Source organism: Vombatus ursinus, unplaced genomic scaffold, assembly GCF_900497805.2.
Source record: "Vombatus ursinus unplaced genomic scaffold, bare-nosed wombat genome assembly UNPS02014773.1, whole genome shotgun sequence".
Classification (NCBI taxonomy): domain Eukaryota; kingdom Metazoa; phylum Chordata; class Mammalia; order Diprotodontia; family Vombatidae; genus Vombatus; species Vombatus ursinus.
Genome location: NW_020954551.1, coordinates 37,567,135 through 37,588,519, shown reverse-complemented (window position 1 = coordinate 37,588,519; position 21,385 = coordinate 37,567,135). Strand labels below are relative to the sequence as shown.

General features: G+C 43.7%; 1 protein-coding gene across 1 annotated transcript in view; it reads left to right on the top strand.

Annotated features, from left to right (window-relative positions):
- PLXND1 (plexin D1) overlaps positions 1–21,385 on the top strand; it is a 200,568-nt gene that overhangs the window by 115,408 nt on the left and 63,775 nt on the right. The window contains exons 10-12 of the mRNA XM_027863909.1: positions 12,123–12,212; positions 14,556–14,649; positions 21,164–21,318. Of these exons, the coding sequence (XP_027719710.1) occupies positions 12,123–12,212; positions 14,556–14,649; positions 21,164–21,318 (339 nt within the window). The remainder of the gene's footprint in view (positions 1–12,122; positions 12,213–14,555; positions 14,650–21,163; positions 21,319–21,385) is intronic.

Below are 21,385 nucleotides of genomic sequence, written 5' to 3'. Positions count from 1 at the left end.
CCTTTTCAGCTCTAAATCTAAAAGTGCTCCATCCCTCCCACAGGCTTTCTCTCTGAATCAGTGCCCAGGGTTAGTAGCCCTGCAGCAGCAAAGCCCACATTCCACTCCCTCCCTCCCACTACGGTTCAAGGCCCTTGATGAGTCATCATTGGGGGGGGAGGGCTTATAGCAGTCTTAGAAGCAGAAACCTGAGAGATCTGAAAGTTGGGCAGGTACAGAAGAAAATGGCCTCAGCTGTTTGTTACTATTTCTTAAGAGGCATAGAAGGAAAAAATAGTCTGAACAACTTAGAACATCTCATCAGAACCACTAAGGAGTATTTGAAAATGGGCATCTTTTTTTTTTTTTTAAATTAAGAAGTTGTCTTGAAGATTGCCATTAACTAATGCACTAACCCTGCTCTTTGGTCTATGTCTTTATTCATTCATTTGTTTGTTTGTTTGGTAGTAGAAAGAACCCTGTATTTAGACTATGCCAATTAGCAACTGTGTGACCTGAAATAAGTCACATCCCCTCTAGGCTTCCGTTTCTTCATTTGTAAAGTGACAGGGTTGGAAATGCAGATCTTTCCATTTCCAAATCCTGTGATCCTATGTTTCCTCCCTAACCCAGCCCCACCATGCCCCAAGAGGTTGTGCCTCTGAGGGAGAGGCCTCTCTAGGGAGAAGGCGTTGTGCCTGAAAACATTCATAGGCAGCATGTTTTTCTTTGCGGCCACCCATCCCCACTGCAGATGGAGCAGAGGGCTCCGGGGAGCTTCTAGCAGGGACTGGGAAAAGCAGTCACACTGTGAAGGGAGATACCTCTCCCAAGAGGGCCCCAGGGATCCATCAGCAGGCACTTGCTGTCCAGCCTGTGAAGGTTGGGGAGCTGTAGTTGGGGTGAAGGGGAAGCATTACCTGAGCCCAGGCCTTAGTGGGGCAGGTCCAGGGCATCCAGCACAGGAGGCATTGACAGGTCTTGGAGCTGTGCCAGGCATTACCCCTCCTTGAAACTCCATTAGGAGCGCACCATCTGGCAGCCCCTTACCATAATTTAGCGCCTAGGATACGCTCTTCATACAAATGAAATGTTATCTATTATTATCAGGATTACACGATCTGGATCACACAATGGAGAGCTGGGAGGGTCCTTAGAGATCATTTACCCATTTACTCATTTTACAGGTGAAGAAACTGAGTCAGGAAGGTCCCATTTGAGCAATGTCACACAGATAATGAGTAACAAGACTAGGAATCAAAGCCCAGGTCTTTAACCCCCCAACTCCAATGTGCTTTTCTCTGAGCTCCATGGCAGCTTCTACCATCATCTAGGTGGGCCCAGTCATTTCTCCAAAGGTGTGGGAACATTCTATAGCTAAGAGCCCCCACATCATAGAATCCCTCCCATACTACAAAATGCTTTCATGTACATTATCTTGTAGACTTGTAGAAAATTAGGAACAGGAAGATGTGCTTTCCCTCTCAGACCTGCCAAGACCAGGAATGGGCTAGGGTTGAGGACCTGTGATTTCATCAGTGTGGAGATCTTCTGGTGTGGAAATGCCCTTCACAAAACCATCTATATTTTATGGTCATTGACGGTTGTCTGGGCCACTGAAAGGTTCAGTGACTTTGCTCACGGTCACATAGCTCATACATGTCAGTCAAGATTCAAACCCAAGTCTTGGCTCCAAAGCCAGCCCCTATGGCCACTGTAACATACTGCCTCTCAGACTCCCTACCCACATAGTAAGTGGGCCTGAGTTCCAGGAAGCATTAAGGCCGCTAATCACATTCATTTTTTTTTTTTCCTGCGACCTCATCCATACTTTTATTGTACAAGGCTACCTCCACTTCCTGGTGTCCGCTAACTTTGTGGCAGCTGGACAATTTCTACTGACGGAGGCAACATTATTCTCTAAAAAAATGGACATTTCTGAGAAGTAGTGGGCAAGAGATCATCTATAAACCCTTCCTTCTTCCCTGCCCTCCCCCAATTATTTATAGAAGAGAACTCTAGCCTCCAAGAGGAGAAGGTACTGTCCCAAGACCACAGCAGGTTAGTACTCTTTCCCATTTCATTTGATTCTCATGACAAGCCTCCAAAGGAAGATATTATCACTCCCAATTTGCAGATGGAGACACAAAAGCAGAATGAGGTTAATATCGACACCTGTCATTTATGTAGCAGTTTAAAGTTTAAAAAATCCTATATGTAAATGGTCTTATTTCATCCTTACAACAGTCTTTTGTAACAAAGTCTGCAGATACTCCCCTATATTCCAGATGAGGAAAGTTGAGACTGAGAGAGTTCAAGAGACTTGCTCAGGGTCCCATAGCTAGTAAATGTCAGAGACAGGATTCAAATCAGGCCTTGCTCATTTCACATCTAGCTCTGTCCACTATAACAAATCACGTGAACTGGTTTGCCTAAGGTCATACAATGAATGATGTCTTCAAATGGAACCCAGGCATCTCCAAAGTCTGTTGTTATTATTCAGTCAGGTCTGATTTCTTTGTGACCCCGTTTGGGGTTTTCTTGCCAAAGATACTAGAGTGTTTCATCATTTCCTTCCCCAGCTCATTTTACAGATGAGAAAACTGAGGCAAAGAGGATTCAATGACTTTCCCAGGGTCACACAGCTAGTAAGTGTCTCAGGCCACATTTGAACTCAGGAAGATGAGTCTTCCTGACTCCAGACCCCGCACTATCTACTGCAACACCTAGCTGCCAGTTCCCAGTACCACACTTATTCTCTTTCATGTGTTAGTGGTACCAGTCGCAGATTTGGAAGCCCGCCATATTGTGCACATGATTGCAGGCTCCGTGTTTTGTGATGGAGCTATTTGGCTGACTGTGAGAAAACACTATAAAGGATTAGCTGTGGGCATTGAAATGAGAGCCACGTTTTTATATGGGGCCTCTGGGAAAGCCGTTGTCTCCTTATAACGAGGGTTAGGTCATCCATCACAGTGTGAGGTGCTACCAAATTATTAAGTGCTGTCTGAGGCTGATGTTTCCAATGGCAGGAGCCACAGTTTTGAGTGTGAAGCCAACAAGAACCAGTTAATTTTGCTGTGTTCCATAGTCACAGAATGACCCCGGTCTTGGTCAAACACTGACCCTAGCTTCAGCTATTGGTAGACATCTTAACCTTGGCCAAAGGTTGGTCTACTACCTTGGGCCAAAGGTTAACCTTAATATTGTACTCAGCCCTATCTCAGTCACGACCAATGATTGATCCCAAGTCCAACCACAAATTAGTGGCCACTAACTAGGTCGTGCAGAGCGTGTTGGGCCTGGAGACTGGAATACCCAAGTTCAAGTCCTTTCCAGCTATATGACCCTGGGTAAGTCACTCAGTTTCCTCATCTGTAAAATGAGCTGGAGAAGGAACAACAACAATAAACCTGTCAAGACTGAACCTGAACCCTGACCTTAAAGTAAGATTCAGACTCAACTTTGAAACCAAAAGTTTATAGGAAAATGTTTCTCCAATTAATAGAATAAATAATATTCAATAAACTAACCCTTAACCCCAAGATCTGAACCCAAATCACAGAATCATGGACCCTAAGAACTTGTAAGGCATTCATCAGGCGACTAGCCCAATCTGGAGCTAAACAAGGATCCCTTCAACAAGAAAATCCTTCATGAGTGGCCTTTGCCTGAAGACTTATAGTGAAGGGAAATTTGCTAACACCAGTGACACTGGGATGGTTCTAATTTGTAGAAAGTTTTTCCTTCCATGTCATACTCTGCATCTTTAAAACTTGCAGCCACCGTGCCGTATTCTCTCTGGGACCAAGCAGAGCAAACCTAATTTCTTTTCTGCTTGACATTCCTTTAGATACTTGAAGACTATTAAATCCTGTCTCTTCCTTCAGGCTAAACATCCCCCAGCTCCTTTAATATTTAACACCAGTTTCAATATCCTCACCCAAAGAGAAGGAAGATACTGTTACCGTATCTTAGAATGAAATCTTGGAGTTACATTCTACCTGTGATTCTATAAGGAGTCTGTGAGGAGCCTGAGAATCTTAACAGTTTTCTGGAGAGACTGTTAACTATGATGGCTCAAGAGAGGACAAAGAAAAAGAATCGAGAGAATGTTTCCTGAGAAAACTGAACTTAACCCTTAATTTCCTAAGAAATATATAGAGGATTCTTGAGAAGAGATTTGAATTGGTATTCTGAGACAAATGAATAGTGGGAATGTTTCCGGAATTGAGAAATGAGCAGTTGTAGTAATAGTTAAAGATGTCTTTGGTTGTAATTTTCTCGAAGCTGACATATTATAAATAATGATGTCTTCATAATTCGTTAAAGCATTGGTTGATTGGTTACACCATTAATAAATAGTATAGACAAGTAACCTTGATGTTCATTTAAACCAATGTAAGATTAGGGAGTTTGAGAGAGTGGTGAGGAGAAGACCCAAAGTTTATAGGAAAAGGTTTTTCCATATAATATAATAAATAATATTTAATAAACTAAGGTGAGTCTGAGAGGTAGTTGATTAATTAATGCTGGATATTGCAGTTTTATTAATTAATAAGGAAACAGTAAAACATTTTTTTCCTAGAGCAGGGAGTGGCAAACCACTTCAATACCTTTGCCAATAAAAAAAACCCAAAAAGGGTCACGAAGAGCTGGACACAAAAGAAAACAACTAAACAACAACAAAAAGCAAACCATACCCCTTGACTGTCTCAGATCTTGGGATGAAAAGGACATGGAATCAGTAGCAAATAGAGAGAGAGTAGGGTGATTATTCTACCTCTGCTACATGAGGGAGTTGTTGGACCTAAACTCACATTACAAATGCACTCTTCTATGGATGGCATCATCTCTAGGCCTCTTAGCATCTTGGATCCACTCCAACTTGTCAATACTTTTCCTAAAATGTGTTGGTTGCCTGGAGCTCAGTAAAGGATTCCAGATGTGGTCTGTTGAAGGCAGAGGATAGTGGGAATTTACTTTCCTCATTTTGACTACCGTGCCTCTTGATGTAGTATCGAATTAAACTTTTCAGCTGTCACATCTCTCTTTTAACTCATTTTGAACTTGCAGTTCACTATACCCTCCAATCTTTTTCATACAGACCCATACCTTTTTTTTTTTCCACATTGGTATTGGTGGTCAATAGCAGAGTTAGGATTTGAATTCAAGCCTCCAGATTCTAAATCTAGGACTCTACACTGCTGGGAGGAGCCCAACGTCTCACTTCCGATATGATGAAGGGAGCTGCTTAATTGACCTGCTTCTAAGACTGACCCCAATCAGCAAGTCAAAAATAGCCCTTGGGCTAGCTTGTACTTTGTAGCTTTCTCCGATCCCACGGATTCTTCCAACAGATCTTTGATTTGTTTGGCCTTAAGGATGAGGAAGGGACAAAAGAAGGAATAATGCTGTAGATAATCAGACTATCTGGATCCAAATGCTTCTACTTGCTACTCATGTCACCTTGGGCAAAGCACTTCGCTCCCTGGGCCTCAGTTTCCTCATCTTAAAATAAAAGGGTCAGATTAGATGGTCTCTGAGATGCCTTCCATCTCTAAGTTCATGATCCTATGAATTTGGGGGGGGGAGCAGTTTTAGCCCCACTGCTCTCAAAGCAAGCCTTCCATTGAGACAGGGATGGGATGATGAGGTTGTAAAGGGAAATGTTGTTACGCCCATTTTACAGAGGAGTAAACTAAGACTGAGAGGATTGAGGACCTTGTCTCAAGTCACATAGATATTAACCAGTGAATCAGTAGGCATTTACTAGGTGCCTACTATGTTACAGGCCGCCTGGCCGGTAGCTCTGAAAGTAGCCAGGCCAGGGTGGACCCAGCCAGCAGCAGATGATGTCAGTCCCTCTCTGCAAAGCCTGAGCACAAGACCTCTGCATGTCAGCAACTGCAAGGAAATTCAACATTTCCTGACACCATCAGATTGCAGGTCGCTCCCGTGATGTGGAGTTTTTCTGAGATGTCAACTCCTCCGATCCCCAACCCCTAGTTTATCAGCAACCAGCAAGATGAAGAAAGTACTTTCCAAGCTTCCTCTGTGGGGCCCCCAGGCCTGAGAGGAAGGCTGCTGGTAGGGAAGTGAATGGGAGTAGGGAATAAACAGGAAGCCCTTTGGGGCACAGCATAGCAAAGACTGCACACAAGTGTCTTCTGAAATGCTTCAAAAGCTTAGCCCAGTAGGCTCAAAATCAGACTTATGCTTGGATTTCATTCATTCACTTTGACTACCACAGTATCAACAGCTTGCATTTACCCAGTACTTTATAGATTAATCAATCAGTAATTATTTATTGAATGCCTTCTATGAGCCAGACACTGTACTAGGTCCTGGAGATACAAGTACAAATAAAACAACAACAACAATTTTTGCTATTAATGAGTTATATTCTAATGCGGGAGACACGTACGTATCAAAGTATATGCCACATAAATGTGAAATTTATACACACACAAAGTAGTTATATACAAGTTATTATGGGAGGGATGGCGCTAGCAGATTCAAAGTGCTTTCCACCTCATGTCTCTATGAAGTTGTAAAAGTAAGGGTTGTTACCCCTATTTTACAGATGAGTAAACTAAGGCTGGAGAATCAAGTAACTCGCCTGAGGTCTTATAGGTATTAATCAGTGAATCAATAGGCATTTACTAGGTACCTACTGCATTGTAAGAGACAAGAGAAATTCAAAGACAAAAATAAAATAACCCCTGCCCTCAAAGAGCTTACATTCTATGGGGGGAAACCAGTATATACACCTATGAGTAGACACAAATATGTATGCAAAGTCATTGCAAGGGAAGGTGGATGAGGTGTGAGACTGTGTTGGACCTAATAAAAGAGCACATGACTTGGTGGCCTGAGTTCTAATCCTGACTGCCACTAACTCAGAATGTGACCTTGGACAAAGCTCTTCCCTTGGCTAGGACTATTTTCCCTCCTCTGTAAAGGGAAGGGGTTAGATGAGATGGTCTTAGAAGTCCCTTCCCAGTGCTAATGTTCTGCCATCCTGGGGTTCTGAGGCAAGAAAAACTCAGACACAAAGGTAAATTGTGACTTGGGCTAGCTTCGACCCAGGGCCCAGTGATTAAGTCCCTGGGAGTTCAGAAAAGAGAAAGATGACTTCTCTAGGCTGGAGTGGTCAGGAAAGGCTTTCTGAAGGAGGTGAGGATTGGAGCTACTACTTAAAGGATAGAGAAGATTTGGACAGGCAGAGCTAAGAAGGTATATCTCTATGTGTGTGCACACATATATATGCATGTGTGTATGCATAGGTGTATATGTATGTATACATAGATGTACACATTCACATAGGTATACACATAAGGGGAAAGTAGGGAACTGGAAGACTGTGGATAGATTAGATAGAACATAGATAGATTGATAGATGTGTTTATATGATAACATATGCATACATATATTATCATTTTAATGTATATGCATATAGGTATAATATGCATAATATATTTTAACATATAATACATATATGTCTATTGTGCCTATGCATATATGCACGGAATAAAAATTATACAATATGTATAACGTATTATATGTGTAATATAACTATAGTATGATATACTTATATTATGCATATATATATATATACACACATAGGGCAGCTAGTTGGCACAGTGGATCGAGTGCCAGTCCTGGAGTCAGGAGAACATGAGTTCAAATCTGGCCTCTGATACTTACTAGTTGTGTGAGCCTGGGCAAGTCACTTAATGCTGTTTGCCTTAGTTTTCTCATCTGTAAAATGAACTGGAGAAGGAAATGGAAAACCAGTCCAGTTTCTTTGCCAAGAAAACCCCAAATGGGGTCACAAAGAGTCATAAATGACTGAAAATGACTAAAGAACACAATATGTATGCAATATATTATAATTTATATATACACCTATAATGTATATATGACATATGTATACATGTGTTATGTTATATAGGCCTAATATATAACATATTAAATATACATATGTACACACATATTAATGTGTATTATTTCCCTCCTATTATTTCTACATCATATTTTTTCATTTTGCCTAATTTTTCTCTGGGGAGATGAGCTAGATTTGTAATTGCATTAGCATAGGAAATTTCCAGTCTGGGAACTCCCTCTGTCAATGTAGATAAGTACCCACCTTACCACCACTTAGAGCTTACAGAGGTACCTAGGGCACTAAGATGTTGAGGCCTCACCCAGGCTCACACAGACCCAGGATGTCAGAAATCAGAAGTGAACTTAGGTCTTCCCAACTCCAAGGCCAGATTCTATCCCCTGCAACATGCTGCCTTTCCCCTCCTAACTCCAGGCAAACCCCAACGGTTCCCGTTTGGAGCTGATGAGGCTAAGGCCTGGCTAGCAGGTGGGAAGGTGCATGGTGCCGAGAAGAGAGAGAGAAGCCAAGGAGGACTACAGTGTGGCCTGGAAGCCTGAGAAGATAACAGGCTTAAAGGGTGGAGAAAACATGGACCATGCATTTTTTGTGAACTGTTTCAGTGGGATTGGGACCATCTCTGCTGTCCTGCTCCCCCCCACCCCATTTTAATCTAATATCCAGTTCTTGGATTTCTTTGGCTCTCAGAGCCAGTCCAATAAACATTTATTAAACACCTACTCTGTGAAAAGATCCTAGCCTCAGGCTAAGAATACATAAATGGGTAGGTAATATGAAACTATCCCAGCCCTCAGTGAGGCTGGAATACAACATGTGGACAAATTAACATGGTACAAGGTGATGGCAGTAAAGGAGGGCCCGGCCAAGTGCTATGAGAAATCTGAGGTGGAAGAGATCACTTTTGCCAGTATTTGTGACAGGGAGGCCAGGGTGCCTGAGTTGGTCCTGGAAGGAAGGGAAGGAGTTCAGCAGATACTGATGTGTAAGGAAAGGGAGTCTATTCCAAGCAAGGTGGAGAGAGAAAGAGGCAGAGAGATGGCCTTTCCCTTCTTGAAGATCAGGATCCTCCATTTGTCTGTAGCTCCTTCCTGTGTTTTATCCAGAAATGTCTCTCCAGCCTCTCCATCTTCAAATCCAGTTTTCCCATTTGTTCCCCCATAGACATGGAAAAGCATTAAAGAGGATCCACACCACAGATCCCCAAATCTGGGACTAGTCATTAGATGACCTCAGCCTCCATTTCTAAATTAACTCGATCAATCGATATTTACTGAGTGACTCATCTTCAAACTTGTCAATAAATGCTGGGGTGGGCGAGGCTAGATGGAAAAGAGAATGTCTGTGAGGCAGGCAGAGAGCTAACATTGCAGCCTCCCCCCCATCAGAATAGTGTAGTTGTTCAAAAAAGGGGACCGATCAATGTGGGCTGAGCTGAGCCGAGCTGAGCCTGGAAGGGTGAGGAGGAACTAGATAAGTGAGGGGAGAGAAGAAAAATTGTTTCTGTCTCAAGTAGACATGGGTTTGGATATTTGATTCTGGAGATGATAGGAAGCCATTGGAATTTATTTAGTGGGGGGTGGGGGATAAGAATTTTATTTAGCACCAACTATGTGCCAGGGACAGGGCTGAGTGCTTTACAAATATTATCTCATTTGATCCTCACAACAACTCTGGGAGGTAGGTGCTGTTGTCATCCCCATTTTATAGATGAGGAAACTCAAGCAGACAAAGGTTAAGTGAGTGTCTGAGGCTGGATTTGAACTCGGGTCTTCCTGAGCTCAAGGCCCAGAACTCTATCTACTGTGTCATCTGTTGCCTTTACTGTTTACTAGCAGTGTGACCACAGACAAAGCATTTCCTCCTCTCTGTACCTCTTCTTCTGTAAAAATGAGGGGGAGGGACATAAGGGAATCGTTTTTAGTGGGGTCATCTCGCAATTCCTTGAGAGTCTAGGGTGCTCCAGACAGGAAGTACCATATGAATCAAGTCACACAGATGACCAACAATGCCTTCCCCTCTGAGAGCACTTTCCATCAACTCTGTCTCTAGCCTGCATAGCAGACAACCAGCACTCAAAAAGTTAGGTGAATTGCCTAGGGTCACCCTAGTTACTCATGAGTTTTCTCCTCTATTAGAATGTAAACTTCTTAAGGGTAGAGATTCCCTTTGCCCTTTGTTGTAGCCCCAGCTTGGCACAGTGCATGGCACACAGAAAGTGCTTAATAAATGCTTGCTGACTGGCTGACTGATTGAGGTGGATATGAGTGTGGTGCCTCCAGAGCATTGGTCTGTCTAAAGGGTAAGGTACCTAGGATTGTGCATGTACAGCTGGAAGAGAGCTAAGAGATGATGTAGTCTGATCTCTGGACGGAACTGAGACCTAGAGAGGTCATCACATCATCTGTTTAGAAATATAAGGGACCTCAGTGGTCAGATGCTCCAGTGTTCCCATTTTACAGATGAGCAAACTGACGCTCCCAGAAGTTAAATGATCTGCCTAAGGTCACACACTTCGTAAGTAACATAACCAGGATTCAAACCTCAAGTCTTCTGACTCCAAATCCTGTGTTATTTCCACTGCCCCATTCTGGTAAAGTGATTTGCCCAAGGTCATACAGGTAGATGATAGTAACAATTACAATAATACAACAGTTGACATATAGTGCTTTAAATTTTGCAAAGTATTTTCATATATGTTCTTATTTGATCTTCCCTATAACTCTGTAAGTTAGGTACTACAGGTATTATTCTCCCCAATTTGTAGATCAAGAAACTGAGGGTCAGAGAGGTTGAGATTGAAACAGGGGTGGGAATCCTGTGGCCTCGAAGCCACATGTGGCCTTCTAGGTCCTCGAGTGTGACCTTTTGACTGAGTCCAAGTTTTACAGAACGAATTCTTTTATTAAGGGGATTTGTTCTGTGAAGTTTGGATTCATTCAAAGGGCTGCACTCGAGGACCTAAAGGGCCACATGTGGCCTCGAGGCTTCAGGTTCTCTACCACACGAATAAAATTATTGCACCTAGGATAAGAAAGAAAGTGGTTGAGTGGGGAAAAAAAATGATTGTATCAAATTTCTCAGATAAAAGTTTTGTATCCAAGGTACATAGTAGACAACTTATATACATATGTGTGTGGCATATATATGTGTGTGCATATATGTATATACACATGGTATGCATATATACACCACCTACATATGTATACATACATACATACGTACATGGATAAAAACTGTTCTTTAATAGACAAAGGATATAAACAGCAGTTGTCAAAGAAACTGCAAACTCTTAAGAACCATAGGAAAAATGTTCCAAATCATTAATAATAAGAGAAATACAAACCAAAACAGTCCTGAGGTTTCATCTCACATTCTGCAAATTGGCAAAAATGGCAGAGGATAAGAAGGGTCAATGCTGGAGAGCCTGTGGGAGGCTAGGCACAATAGTGTATTATTGGTGGTGCTCTGAATCACCACAACCACTTTGGAAAGCAATTTGGAATTATGCCGATAAAGTGACTAAACATCCATACCCCTTGACCCCAGAGATTCCACTCCTAAGCTTATACCCCATGGAAGCTGTTGATAAAAAGAAAATCCCTATATGTACCAAAATGTTTATAGCAGCACTTTCTGTGATTGCAAAGAATTGCAAACCAGGTTAGTGCCCATTGATTGGGGAATGGTTAAACAAATCGTCATATATGAATTCTATGGAACACTACTGTGCTGTAAGATATGCTGAATGTGGAAAGATCTACATGAACTGATGCAGAGTGAAGTAAGCAGAGCCAAGAAAATAATATGCACAATGACTTCAACGATGTACAAGGAAAAAACCACCACAAAGCAATCAAAAGTGAACACTGTAGAACTACAAAGAAGCCTGGCCCCCAAGACAAAAAATCATGTCCAAGGCAGTTTTCCAACCCAGATCCTTTGACTCCAAATCCACCATTTTTCCCACTGTACCATGCTATCTCTCCTTTAACCTATGGGGTCATAGTGGGAAAGTTGGAGAGGTAATGGGAGGCTAGAGTATAGATGTCCTTGAATTTCAGGGTTTATTTTTTAGGCAGCTGGCAGTCATTCTGGGCTCTTGAGAAGGGTAGGGGTGTAGTTCTCTCACAATAATCTCACCCCAGCCCCCTTCTGGTATCTACCCAAATCAAGGGACTAATATACTTGATCATGTGCCGGAGAGCCCTCACTCTTCAATTGTGTCTCCTTCTAGGGTGTGTCTCTGGCCTGCAACTTCGGAAGCGATGAGACGTTTGAGGCCACGTGGGTCAATGCTTCAGAAATTCAGTGCAGCCAAGTCGTGGTAAGTTAGAGAAGAGGGTTCTCATATAAAGCCATTGACATTGGGTCCTCATGGATGTGGATGGGGAGGCTGCCTACGGATCTGTTATCTCTTCTCTCGTCTGTCATCCACCATCATTGACCTTTGTCCTTCAGGGACCAGTGGAATAAATCCAACTAGGTTGGTAACTCTCTTCCCTTCTCCCTTCTTTCTCTCACCTCTCCACTCCCTCACTATTCCTCCCCACCCCCCAACATTAGCACCAAAGACAAGTGTCCAAACCAGCTAAAACATACCCCTACATGCCACCCTTATTCCCACTTTGGCCCTTGGTTTCCTTGTCTAAATGTTCTCCAAGGTGACTTCAGGTTCTTGGTCCTATGATCTTAGCCCTGGTGGGAAAGGAAGTAACAAAGTCATAAGATTTTGGCCCCAAGTGGAAAACTCCCGAGACCCTGGAAAAAAAGCCTGGAGGTAGACAAGATCTGGAAGACCCTGGGTCCAGATTTTTAGCCCATCTTACTCTACCAAGGACAAGTTATGGGTCTGCAGTGATTTTTAGAACAGTTAGGCCCAGAGACAGGAGAATGCACTGAATGACCCCAGCAGTGCTGTCCATGTCATGCTTCGTGTGATGGGTAGTGAGGATGGGACTGTTCTTAATGGTGGATGTACTCTGACTTACTCCGGAGTAGTGAAGTTAATAATATGGGAAGTATATCCCATTCTCCTCCCTCCCTCAGTCTCTCAGCTCACAGAGGGCCCAAGAAAAGGAAAGGTGACCATCTGTGTTTGCAATTTCTGGAGGCTCAGACAGGACTTCACACCCACCCTCCACCTTCACCAGATGGGGCTGGAAGCTCAGTTCCCAAAGGTCCGCATTCCTCCCCCGCAGCAAGGAGGTTGGAATGCTGTTTCAAAGTAAGACGGGAGCAGAGGAGGACTGGCCTTCCGAGTGCTTCACTGTCCCCACCCCCAATCTCTTCCTTCCCCCGTCCTTTTGTCTCTGTCTCCCTTTCTCTTCTCGCTTCTTTCCTTCTTCCTGTGCTCTCTTTCCCTCCTCTTTCCCCTCCCCACTTTCCTCTTTTCCTCCCTCTCTTCTTCCCTCTATGCTATTAATCTCTCTCCACCTTCTCTGCTTTCATTACCTCTTTTCTCCCTTCCTCCCCATTCTGCTCCTCTCAAGTATGCCCAAGATGCCTGCCCCTGAGAGGTGTATAGTAAGAGGTCCTGAGCCAGCCTTGGGGCTGGAACATCTGCTCAGCCCAACGCAGACAAGCATTCCCAGGCTAGGAAGGCTTGGGGAGTTGTTTGGGGGGAAGGTTCTGAGTGGGTGGATGGGCTTGGGGGTTAGAAGAGCTGGACCTACACCCAGATGGCTCAGCCAAAAGAGAAAGAGCCCCTGGTTAAATCAAAACAAAGGGGAACGTGTGGGTTTTGTCCTTCCCCAGGATACTCTTGAAGAGCGAACTCGGTCATTTTCCGAGGTCCCCTTTCCCTGCTCCATCTCTGCCCTCCACTTCCCGCTCCTTGCCCTGTAGTCTCATGGGCAACCCCATGAACCCAAGGAGGATTTGGCAGGGAGGTGGCAAGGAGGGCTTCCAGCTTCCTGTTGTCATGGGGGCTCTTGGACCCTTTTCCTTGGGTTTTTGTTTTCTGAAGCTTTATCCCAAGTAGCAGAGACTGGAATAATTTTTTGTTTAAAACACACATACACACAAAACAAAATAGGATATATATGTATATATATATATAGAGAGAGAGAGAGAGAAATTACACCAAGGATAAAAAGACAACCTCTCCAGAGGGCCTTTGGAGAAAAGAGAATTCCAGAGTTTGCCTCCGTTTCTTGGACTTCGCCTCCCCCTTTCCTCTGTTTCCACTAGAATTCAGCAAATGCAGAACCATGTGGGGCTGCTCTGCCTGCAGTTTGATGGTCTCTGCAGAAGTCAGGAAGGAGACCCTGTCTCCAATATCCTGGTATTTGCCTTAGGTGGCAGAGGAGCAGCTCTCCTGAGAGGGGTGGGACTGACCTCTGTGGATTTCAGGCCTCATGTGGCTATGGCATATGTGAATCCTAGACACATATGTTCCCGTGTGTGTGTGTACATAAGGGCTGGTATGCTTGTAGGCATAACTGGATGCATGCCCTTTGTTGTGTGTCTATCAGTGAGCATTTACATGTGTATTGTGTGTGGGAGCAGGTCCGAGTGGGCATCGTGCCCATGAGCACCTGTGTGTGTGGGTGTGTGCACAACTGTGTACATGTGTCTCTCCATGAGTGGGTGTGTGCATCTGTGCCTTAATCACCAGAGTGACCCCTTTTCCTGATCTGATTTCTCCACTTTGTGTTTCCCTCTCCAGCTTCACACCCCTCAAAGGAGCCAGATTTTCCCAGTAAACCTTCAGCTAAAGGGTAAACCAGACCGATTTATTGACAGCCCTGAGAAGATGACAGGTATGAGGTGATGGTTTCTTTTTTTAGTTCCGTCCTCCTTTGCTCAGGGAAATAGCTCCTGAAAAGGTGTGACACTGTCAAGGGGAGAATGAGGAATGTCATACTCACTCACACACCAGCACACATAAACATATGTGTATACACACACACACACACACACATACACAGATGCAGGGACCCAGTCACTGCTCCATCAAGCCACCCCATCCCACCCGTCCATACACTCATAACCCTGTCAACTTGCGTGAAGTCATAGGACTTAAAAAAATCTAATAAAAAGGATTCTGGGTAGAAATATGAAATTCTTCCTCAGAGACTGAAGATCACAGTCAAGCTATGAGCCCTTCAGAGGAAGGCAATGAAGGAAATACCCAATGGTGCCGTTTAAAAAAACACATCCATTCTCCCCTTTCCCCCCAAAAAATACAAACAAACCTACACATCTAAAGCTGGAAGGGCCTTTACAAGTCATGTAGTTCAACCACCTAATTTTACAGATGAAGAAACTGAGGCCCAGCAAGGTTAAGAGATTTGCCAAGGTTACATAGTAAGTGGGCAAATAGGTGACTCAGAGGATAGAGCACCAGGCCTGGAGTTAGGAAGACCTGAATTAAAAATCTGTGACTAGCTGTGTGATCCTAGACAAGTCACTTAACCCTCTTTGCCTCAGTTTCCTCTTCTGTAAAATGAGTTGGAGAAGGAAATAGCAAACTATTTCAGTATTGTTGCCAAGAAAACTCCAAATGGGGTCATGGACCCCCATTTGAGAGTTGGACACAACTGAAATGACTGAACAACAACATAGTACCAGAAACAGGATTTAACCTAAGTCCTTTGACCCTAGAGCCAGTGTATGTCCTACTGTACCATGGAAAATAGGTCCCAAAACTGAAGGTTCCCACTGCAGTTCAAGGCCTACCTTGGGGACAAAAGACCAGGAAATACAGCAATTCCCACAGAAGCCAACATGTCTACTGATTAAATGTGGTCTAATAGGACCTGAATACATTACAAAACCCTGGCCCAATGACTAAAGCAATCTAGTGAATAGGGAGGCTTCCTTGGGAATGTTTGTTGGGGAATTAAAGTTGTCAGATTGAAAATACTGTTGAAACGCAAAATATTGTTACTTATTTATTCTGTTCGGCAAAACTGATTCGTTATAAATAACAGCGCCCTGCATACTGTTGCCACTCAGCAGATGTTAATTAATCACAGGCATCATATTGGATGCCCCCCACACTCATTCACTTCTGGGCATGTTTTGAAGAATTCAACCAAAGAGTCAGTCCTTGCCAGCCATGGCCGTCTGTCATAGTGGAAGAATGGGAGTCAGTCCCTTAGGCGGATGACAGCTGACACTGAACATCCTCCCTATGTCCTAGACCCCTGTCCTGGGCACAGTCAGGATTTTAGACAAAGAACTATCCAGTAGGAAGTGACAAGTGACAATAAAGTGAGGTTATGACAGAAATGGATGGAAATTAAGGGGATGCCCATCAATTGGGGAATAGCTGAACAAGCTGTCATGTGGGATTATGATGGAATGCTATTGTGCTATAAGAAATGACAAGCGGGATGGTATCAGAAAAGCATGAGAAGACCTATATGAACTGACGCAAAGTAAAGTGAGCAGAACCAGGAGTCATTGTACAAAGTAACGGTAACATTGTAATGATGATCAACTACGAAAGACTTAGCTACTCGGATCAATACAATGATCCAAGACAATTCCAAAAGACTCATGATGAAAAATACTATCCACCTCCAGAGAGAGAACTAATGAACTCTGAATGTAAATTGAAGTATAATTTTCTCACTTTATTTTTCTTGCTTTTAAAAAAATGGCTCATGTGAAAATATGTTTTACATGATTTCACAGATATAATTGATATCATATTGCTTGCCTTCTCAGTGGGTGGGGGAGGGGCTAAAGGGAGGGAGAGAATTTGGAACTCAATTTTTTTTAAAGGAATGTCAAAAATAAATAATTTTTTAAAAAAAGAAAGAAAAAGAAAGAACTAGATCCTGTTAAAAGAGCTTAGAGAAAATCTGATACTCTCCTACCAACGTCTTAAAACTTAAAAGATATAGCTTAAATAAGACAACATAGTATGGCACACAAATTCATCTTCATTGAAGCAGTGATTTTTTTTTTCAGTGTAGGAAACTTCTGGTGTGGGCACTCCCTCCATCAATGCAGATTGCTACCTATCCAGGACTTATTACATAAGCCCTAAGAAGTGGAGTAACAATAATGATCCAAATTTATATAATCCTTTAATGTTTACATAGTACTTTCATTATAACAACCCTATGAGATAGATGGTATTACTCCTCCCATTTTACAGATGAAAAAACTGAGGTTCTGAGAAGGGAAGTGATCTGCTGAAGGTCACACAGCTAGGATATATTGAGGCCTGGACATGAACTCAAATCTTCTGATTCCAGTCCAACACTTTCTGAAACAGGAATTGAAGGACCTTAGTTAAGCACCAGCCCTGCCACAGCCTAGCTGAGTGACCCTGGACAAGTCATTTCCTTGCTCTGGGCCTCAGCTTTAAAATGAAGGCATTGATCTGGGTGATGACCAAAGTCCCTTTGAGCTCTAAGATTCTCATCACCCAAACAGGAACTTCGTGGTTTCTGTAAAATTGGTTGATTTAAATAAAGCCCTCAACTAGTTTCCCTACATTTGAGAGTTGGGAAAAGCAAACTGTAAGTCTTAGGCAATAGGTGAATAATGTTTAAGTAAGAGAAGATCAGCATAAAAATGACTGTTGAGCCTTATTCATATTATTTATTCACTGAGAAAATGAGAAAAAAAATCCTACATTTTCAAAGTTCTAAAGACATTTTTTCCCTTGAAGCTCTCAGCCCACTTTGGGTTAGAAGAGTCCCTTCCTTTAGAGAGCTGTCAGGCTAGTAGGGGAGTTAAGACTTGCAGAAAATAAGTATAATCTGATCTCAGTTAACCAAATGCTCAAAATGACACAAGTAAATTCCAGTTATTTGAGTTTTCTGGGTAACTGAGGGGGTGATCAAAAGGTTCCCCCCACCACAATCTCAGAATTGGAAGAAATCGTAGAGACCACCTTATTTACTCTATCTCCCAATGTGCTTAATCCCCTTGGCATTCTCCCCCAAAGGTGGAATCCAATCTCTGGTTGAAGACCTCTAATAACACCAAAGCAGCCCATTGCAATTTGGAACAGCTCTGATTCCTTACGGTAATGGGAAGTCTTTTGTTGTTGTTTAATCAGTTGGTCATGTCTGATTCTTCATGACCCCATTTGGGGTTTTCTTGGCAAAGATACTGGAATGGTTTGCCATTTCCCTCTCCAGCTCATTTAACAGATGAGGAAACTGAGGCAAACAGGGTTAAGTGACTTGCCCAGGGTCACACAGCTACAAATGTCTGAGGCCAGATTTGAACTTAGGTCTTCCTGACTTCAAGGTTGGCTCTCTATCCACCGTTCCACCTGGCTACCCCTAATGAGAAATCTGTTTCCCTGTCATTGCTATCCATGGGTTGTGGTTCTACTTTTTGGAGCCACATACAAGAAACCCACTGTCTCTTCCATATGACAGTCCTCTAGTGACCCCACCCCCTGGAAGTCTTCTCTCCTCCAGGCTCTCAACAGGTCCTCATGTCATCCTTTCTGGACCTTGCATCACTGTCCTCCAAACATGCTTGAATTTGTCACTGAGCCTTAAAAATGGAAAACCCAGAATTGAGTACCACAATCCAACTGGGGTCTGACCAGGGCAGTAGGACTATCAGTCAACTAATAAATAAGCATTTATTAAGGGCTTAGCATCTGCCAAGGACTGTGCTAAGACCTCGTTGTTGTTGTCTGTCCTTCATTTTTGAAGAGGACCGTGACATCGGGGAGGGGGTACCATGACATGCAAGTGAATTGGATTACAGTGAGGGAGGGCTGTGCAAAGTCAGCAGCCTCACTTTCTCCTCTGGACCCAGGTGTTTGGCCAGAAAAACAAGTGGCCAAGACCCAGAGTTACAAAGGCAGTCCATACCCTCAAGGAGCTTAGGTGCTTAATAAATGTTTAATGAAGGAATAATGAGGGAGGCATGACTATTACCTCCCTTGTTCAAGGTGCTATACTTGTATAATTCCACACACATTTATTGAGTGCATACAGTATACAAGACAATTTGGGGGATAGGGAGATGGATCAAATTATCTTCGTTCTTAAGGAGCCTACAGTCTTACAGGGGAGAGAAAATCTGTAAGGCAAAACTCTAAGGTGTGTTTTAAGTGTTAGAAAGAAGGTGGTGTGGCACCATGGAAGAAATGCTAGCTTTGGAGTCAGAGGACCAAGATTCAAATCCTCCCTCTGATGCTTATTACCTGTATGACCTTGGGCAAGTCACAGCTTCCCTGGACTTCTGTCTCCTCATCTATAAAATGATGGACCTGGATGAGATTATTTTAAGGCTCCTTCCAGCTCTCAGTCTATGGGCCTTTAGTTCTGTGGCCTGAAGGCTCAAAACCTACCTTCTGATTACTCAAAGATCAGCCCCCAAACAATTCCCCCATCCCTCCCATACACAAGACTCACCCTTCTCTAATGTCCTGACTCAGGCTTGGTACTTGTGCTCACTTGGGTTAACTAACCAATCTCTCACTCTTTACTTCCACACAAAATCTCTGACCAATGCACGTGCAAACTCTGCTTACGACACACTCTGTTACCAGAATCAGGCTCCTCTTCTACCAGTGACCAGATCCAAAGAGTGTCCTACTATTCTTTTATGGCCCAGAAGGTAATTCGGGGCAGCTGTGAGCCCCCTGTCCAGCCCCATATACAGCTGCCATCTCTCCAGAGTCTACCAGTGAGTTTATTTTGGGCCATATGGAGTTTGAGGTACAGATGGATCTGTGCACAAGTGCCATTGGAAATAAAAGCCTGCAGCTCAGGGGGAGAGGCCAGGCCTGGAGATGTAGGCTTGGGACTCATTCATCTAGAAGTGATAGTTGAAACTGTGAGAGTGGAGAATGTAATCTCTTAGCAAGAGAGAACAGAAGGCTAAGTATTGAACTTTGGGGAATGCCAACAGTTGGGGGGTGGGAGGGAGAAGCAGAGCCAGATTTTCTAAAATGCCTGAGTCTCCATCCCTGCCTTAGTCAGCAGAGTCTTCTGACCCTGATGGCATCTAGCCTTATTGATGGGGCCCCAGCATGAACATCTTCTATTCTCTCTGCCCAGGATGGGCAAGGAGATGGAGAAGAGATTTAATGTTGGGTTGGATCCAACACATGCCCTGGAAGTCATTCTTTTGAATGAGTCACAGAAAATCTGCCTGCTTCTATTGTTATTTTCCTCTTTCCTCTAAAAGCTGAATAGTGGGGGAAATAATCTGGTTAACAAGAGTTGGGGGTAGCCAAATACCAGCGAATTAAGGAAACACGGTGGTAAAGTAGAAAGAGTCCTGGATCTGGAGTCAGAAGACCTGAGCTCAAAGCCTGTCCCTGACACTTGTTACCTTTGTGTCCTAAGGCACTCATTTAACCTCCCTGGGCCTCAGTTTCCTCATCTGTGCCACTCCACTAGATGGTCTCTGAGCTATAGATCTAGGATCCTTTGAAGCCTTAGAAGAGTTGTTTAATGGCCACCAGGAATTTAGTCCAGAACTGAAGGCAAAGCCATCTCATCAGAGCAACTTATGATTGATTTCTTGGCTTCCCCTTCCTGCCATGATGAGATTGGAGGGTGTGAACATTTTTTAGATTCAAACACTTCCCATGAAAGTGGATTATGCACTTGGCCTCTTAATGAGAATTAGTCAACAACTTGTTTCATAAAGTTTTTCTAGTGATTTAGAGAGCCTTAGGGATATGGGGGTTGGGTGGACTTCCTCCAGAAGGTAGGATTTGAGCTGAGCCTTGAGGGAAGCCAGGAGACAGAGGTGAGGAAGGACAGTGTCCCAGGAATGGGGGATAGCATGGAGTTGGGAGTGTCATGTATGAGGAATGGCATGTAGGCAAACAAAGCTGAATCATAGAGTTACACAGAGGGTCCAAAAGATTCCCATTGTTCAATAACGGTATGCTTTGGTTGTGGGAATGGCCTGGACAGTTAAAGAAGCTAGGGAGAGACACAGGAGCAGAAGTGGAGGAACTGAGGCAGTGGGGGCCATAGAAAGCCTCAGAGGCAGCCCATTGGTGTGATCGTACAGCTAGCAGGACAAAGGGAGCCACAGAGATCCCCACGTGGATGCTAAGAATTTGAAAAATGCAACAAAGATTGACCAGATTGCTCCTTTTTTCCCCCCAAAGTGCTAAATTATATTTCGGTGGGAATGAATGCCCAGTACTTCTGGGAAGTCTTCAGGCACAGAGCCAATGTCCCTGTGACTCAGACAGTGCGCAACATGCCTGTTGCTCATGCAGACAAATGATGGCTGGGACTGGGGCTGGTTTGGGGCTGGCAGGCAGGCTGGGATGGGTGACTGTGGCTCGTGTGCTCACCCTGGTCTCTCCCGCTGCAGTGGAGGTCTACAACTGTGCCATGGGGAGCACGGACTGTTCCCAGTGCATGGGGAGAGAGGACCTGGGCCACCGATGCGTCTGGAATGAGGGCTGTAGACTGAACAACCAGCCCCTGCCAGTCACTACAACCTGCCCTGCCCCAGAGATCAGGAAGGTAAGTGTATGTGCACAAAGACACACACACACACACACACACACACACACACACACACACACACACA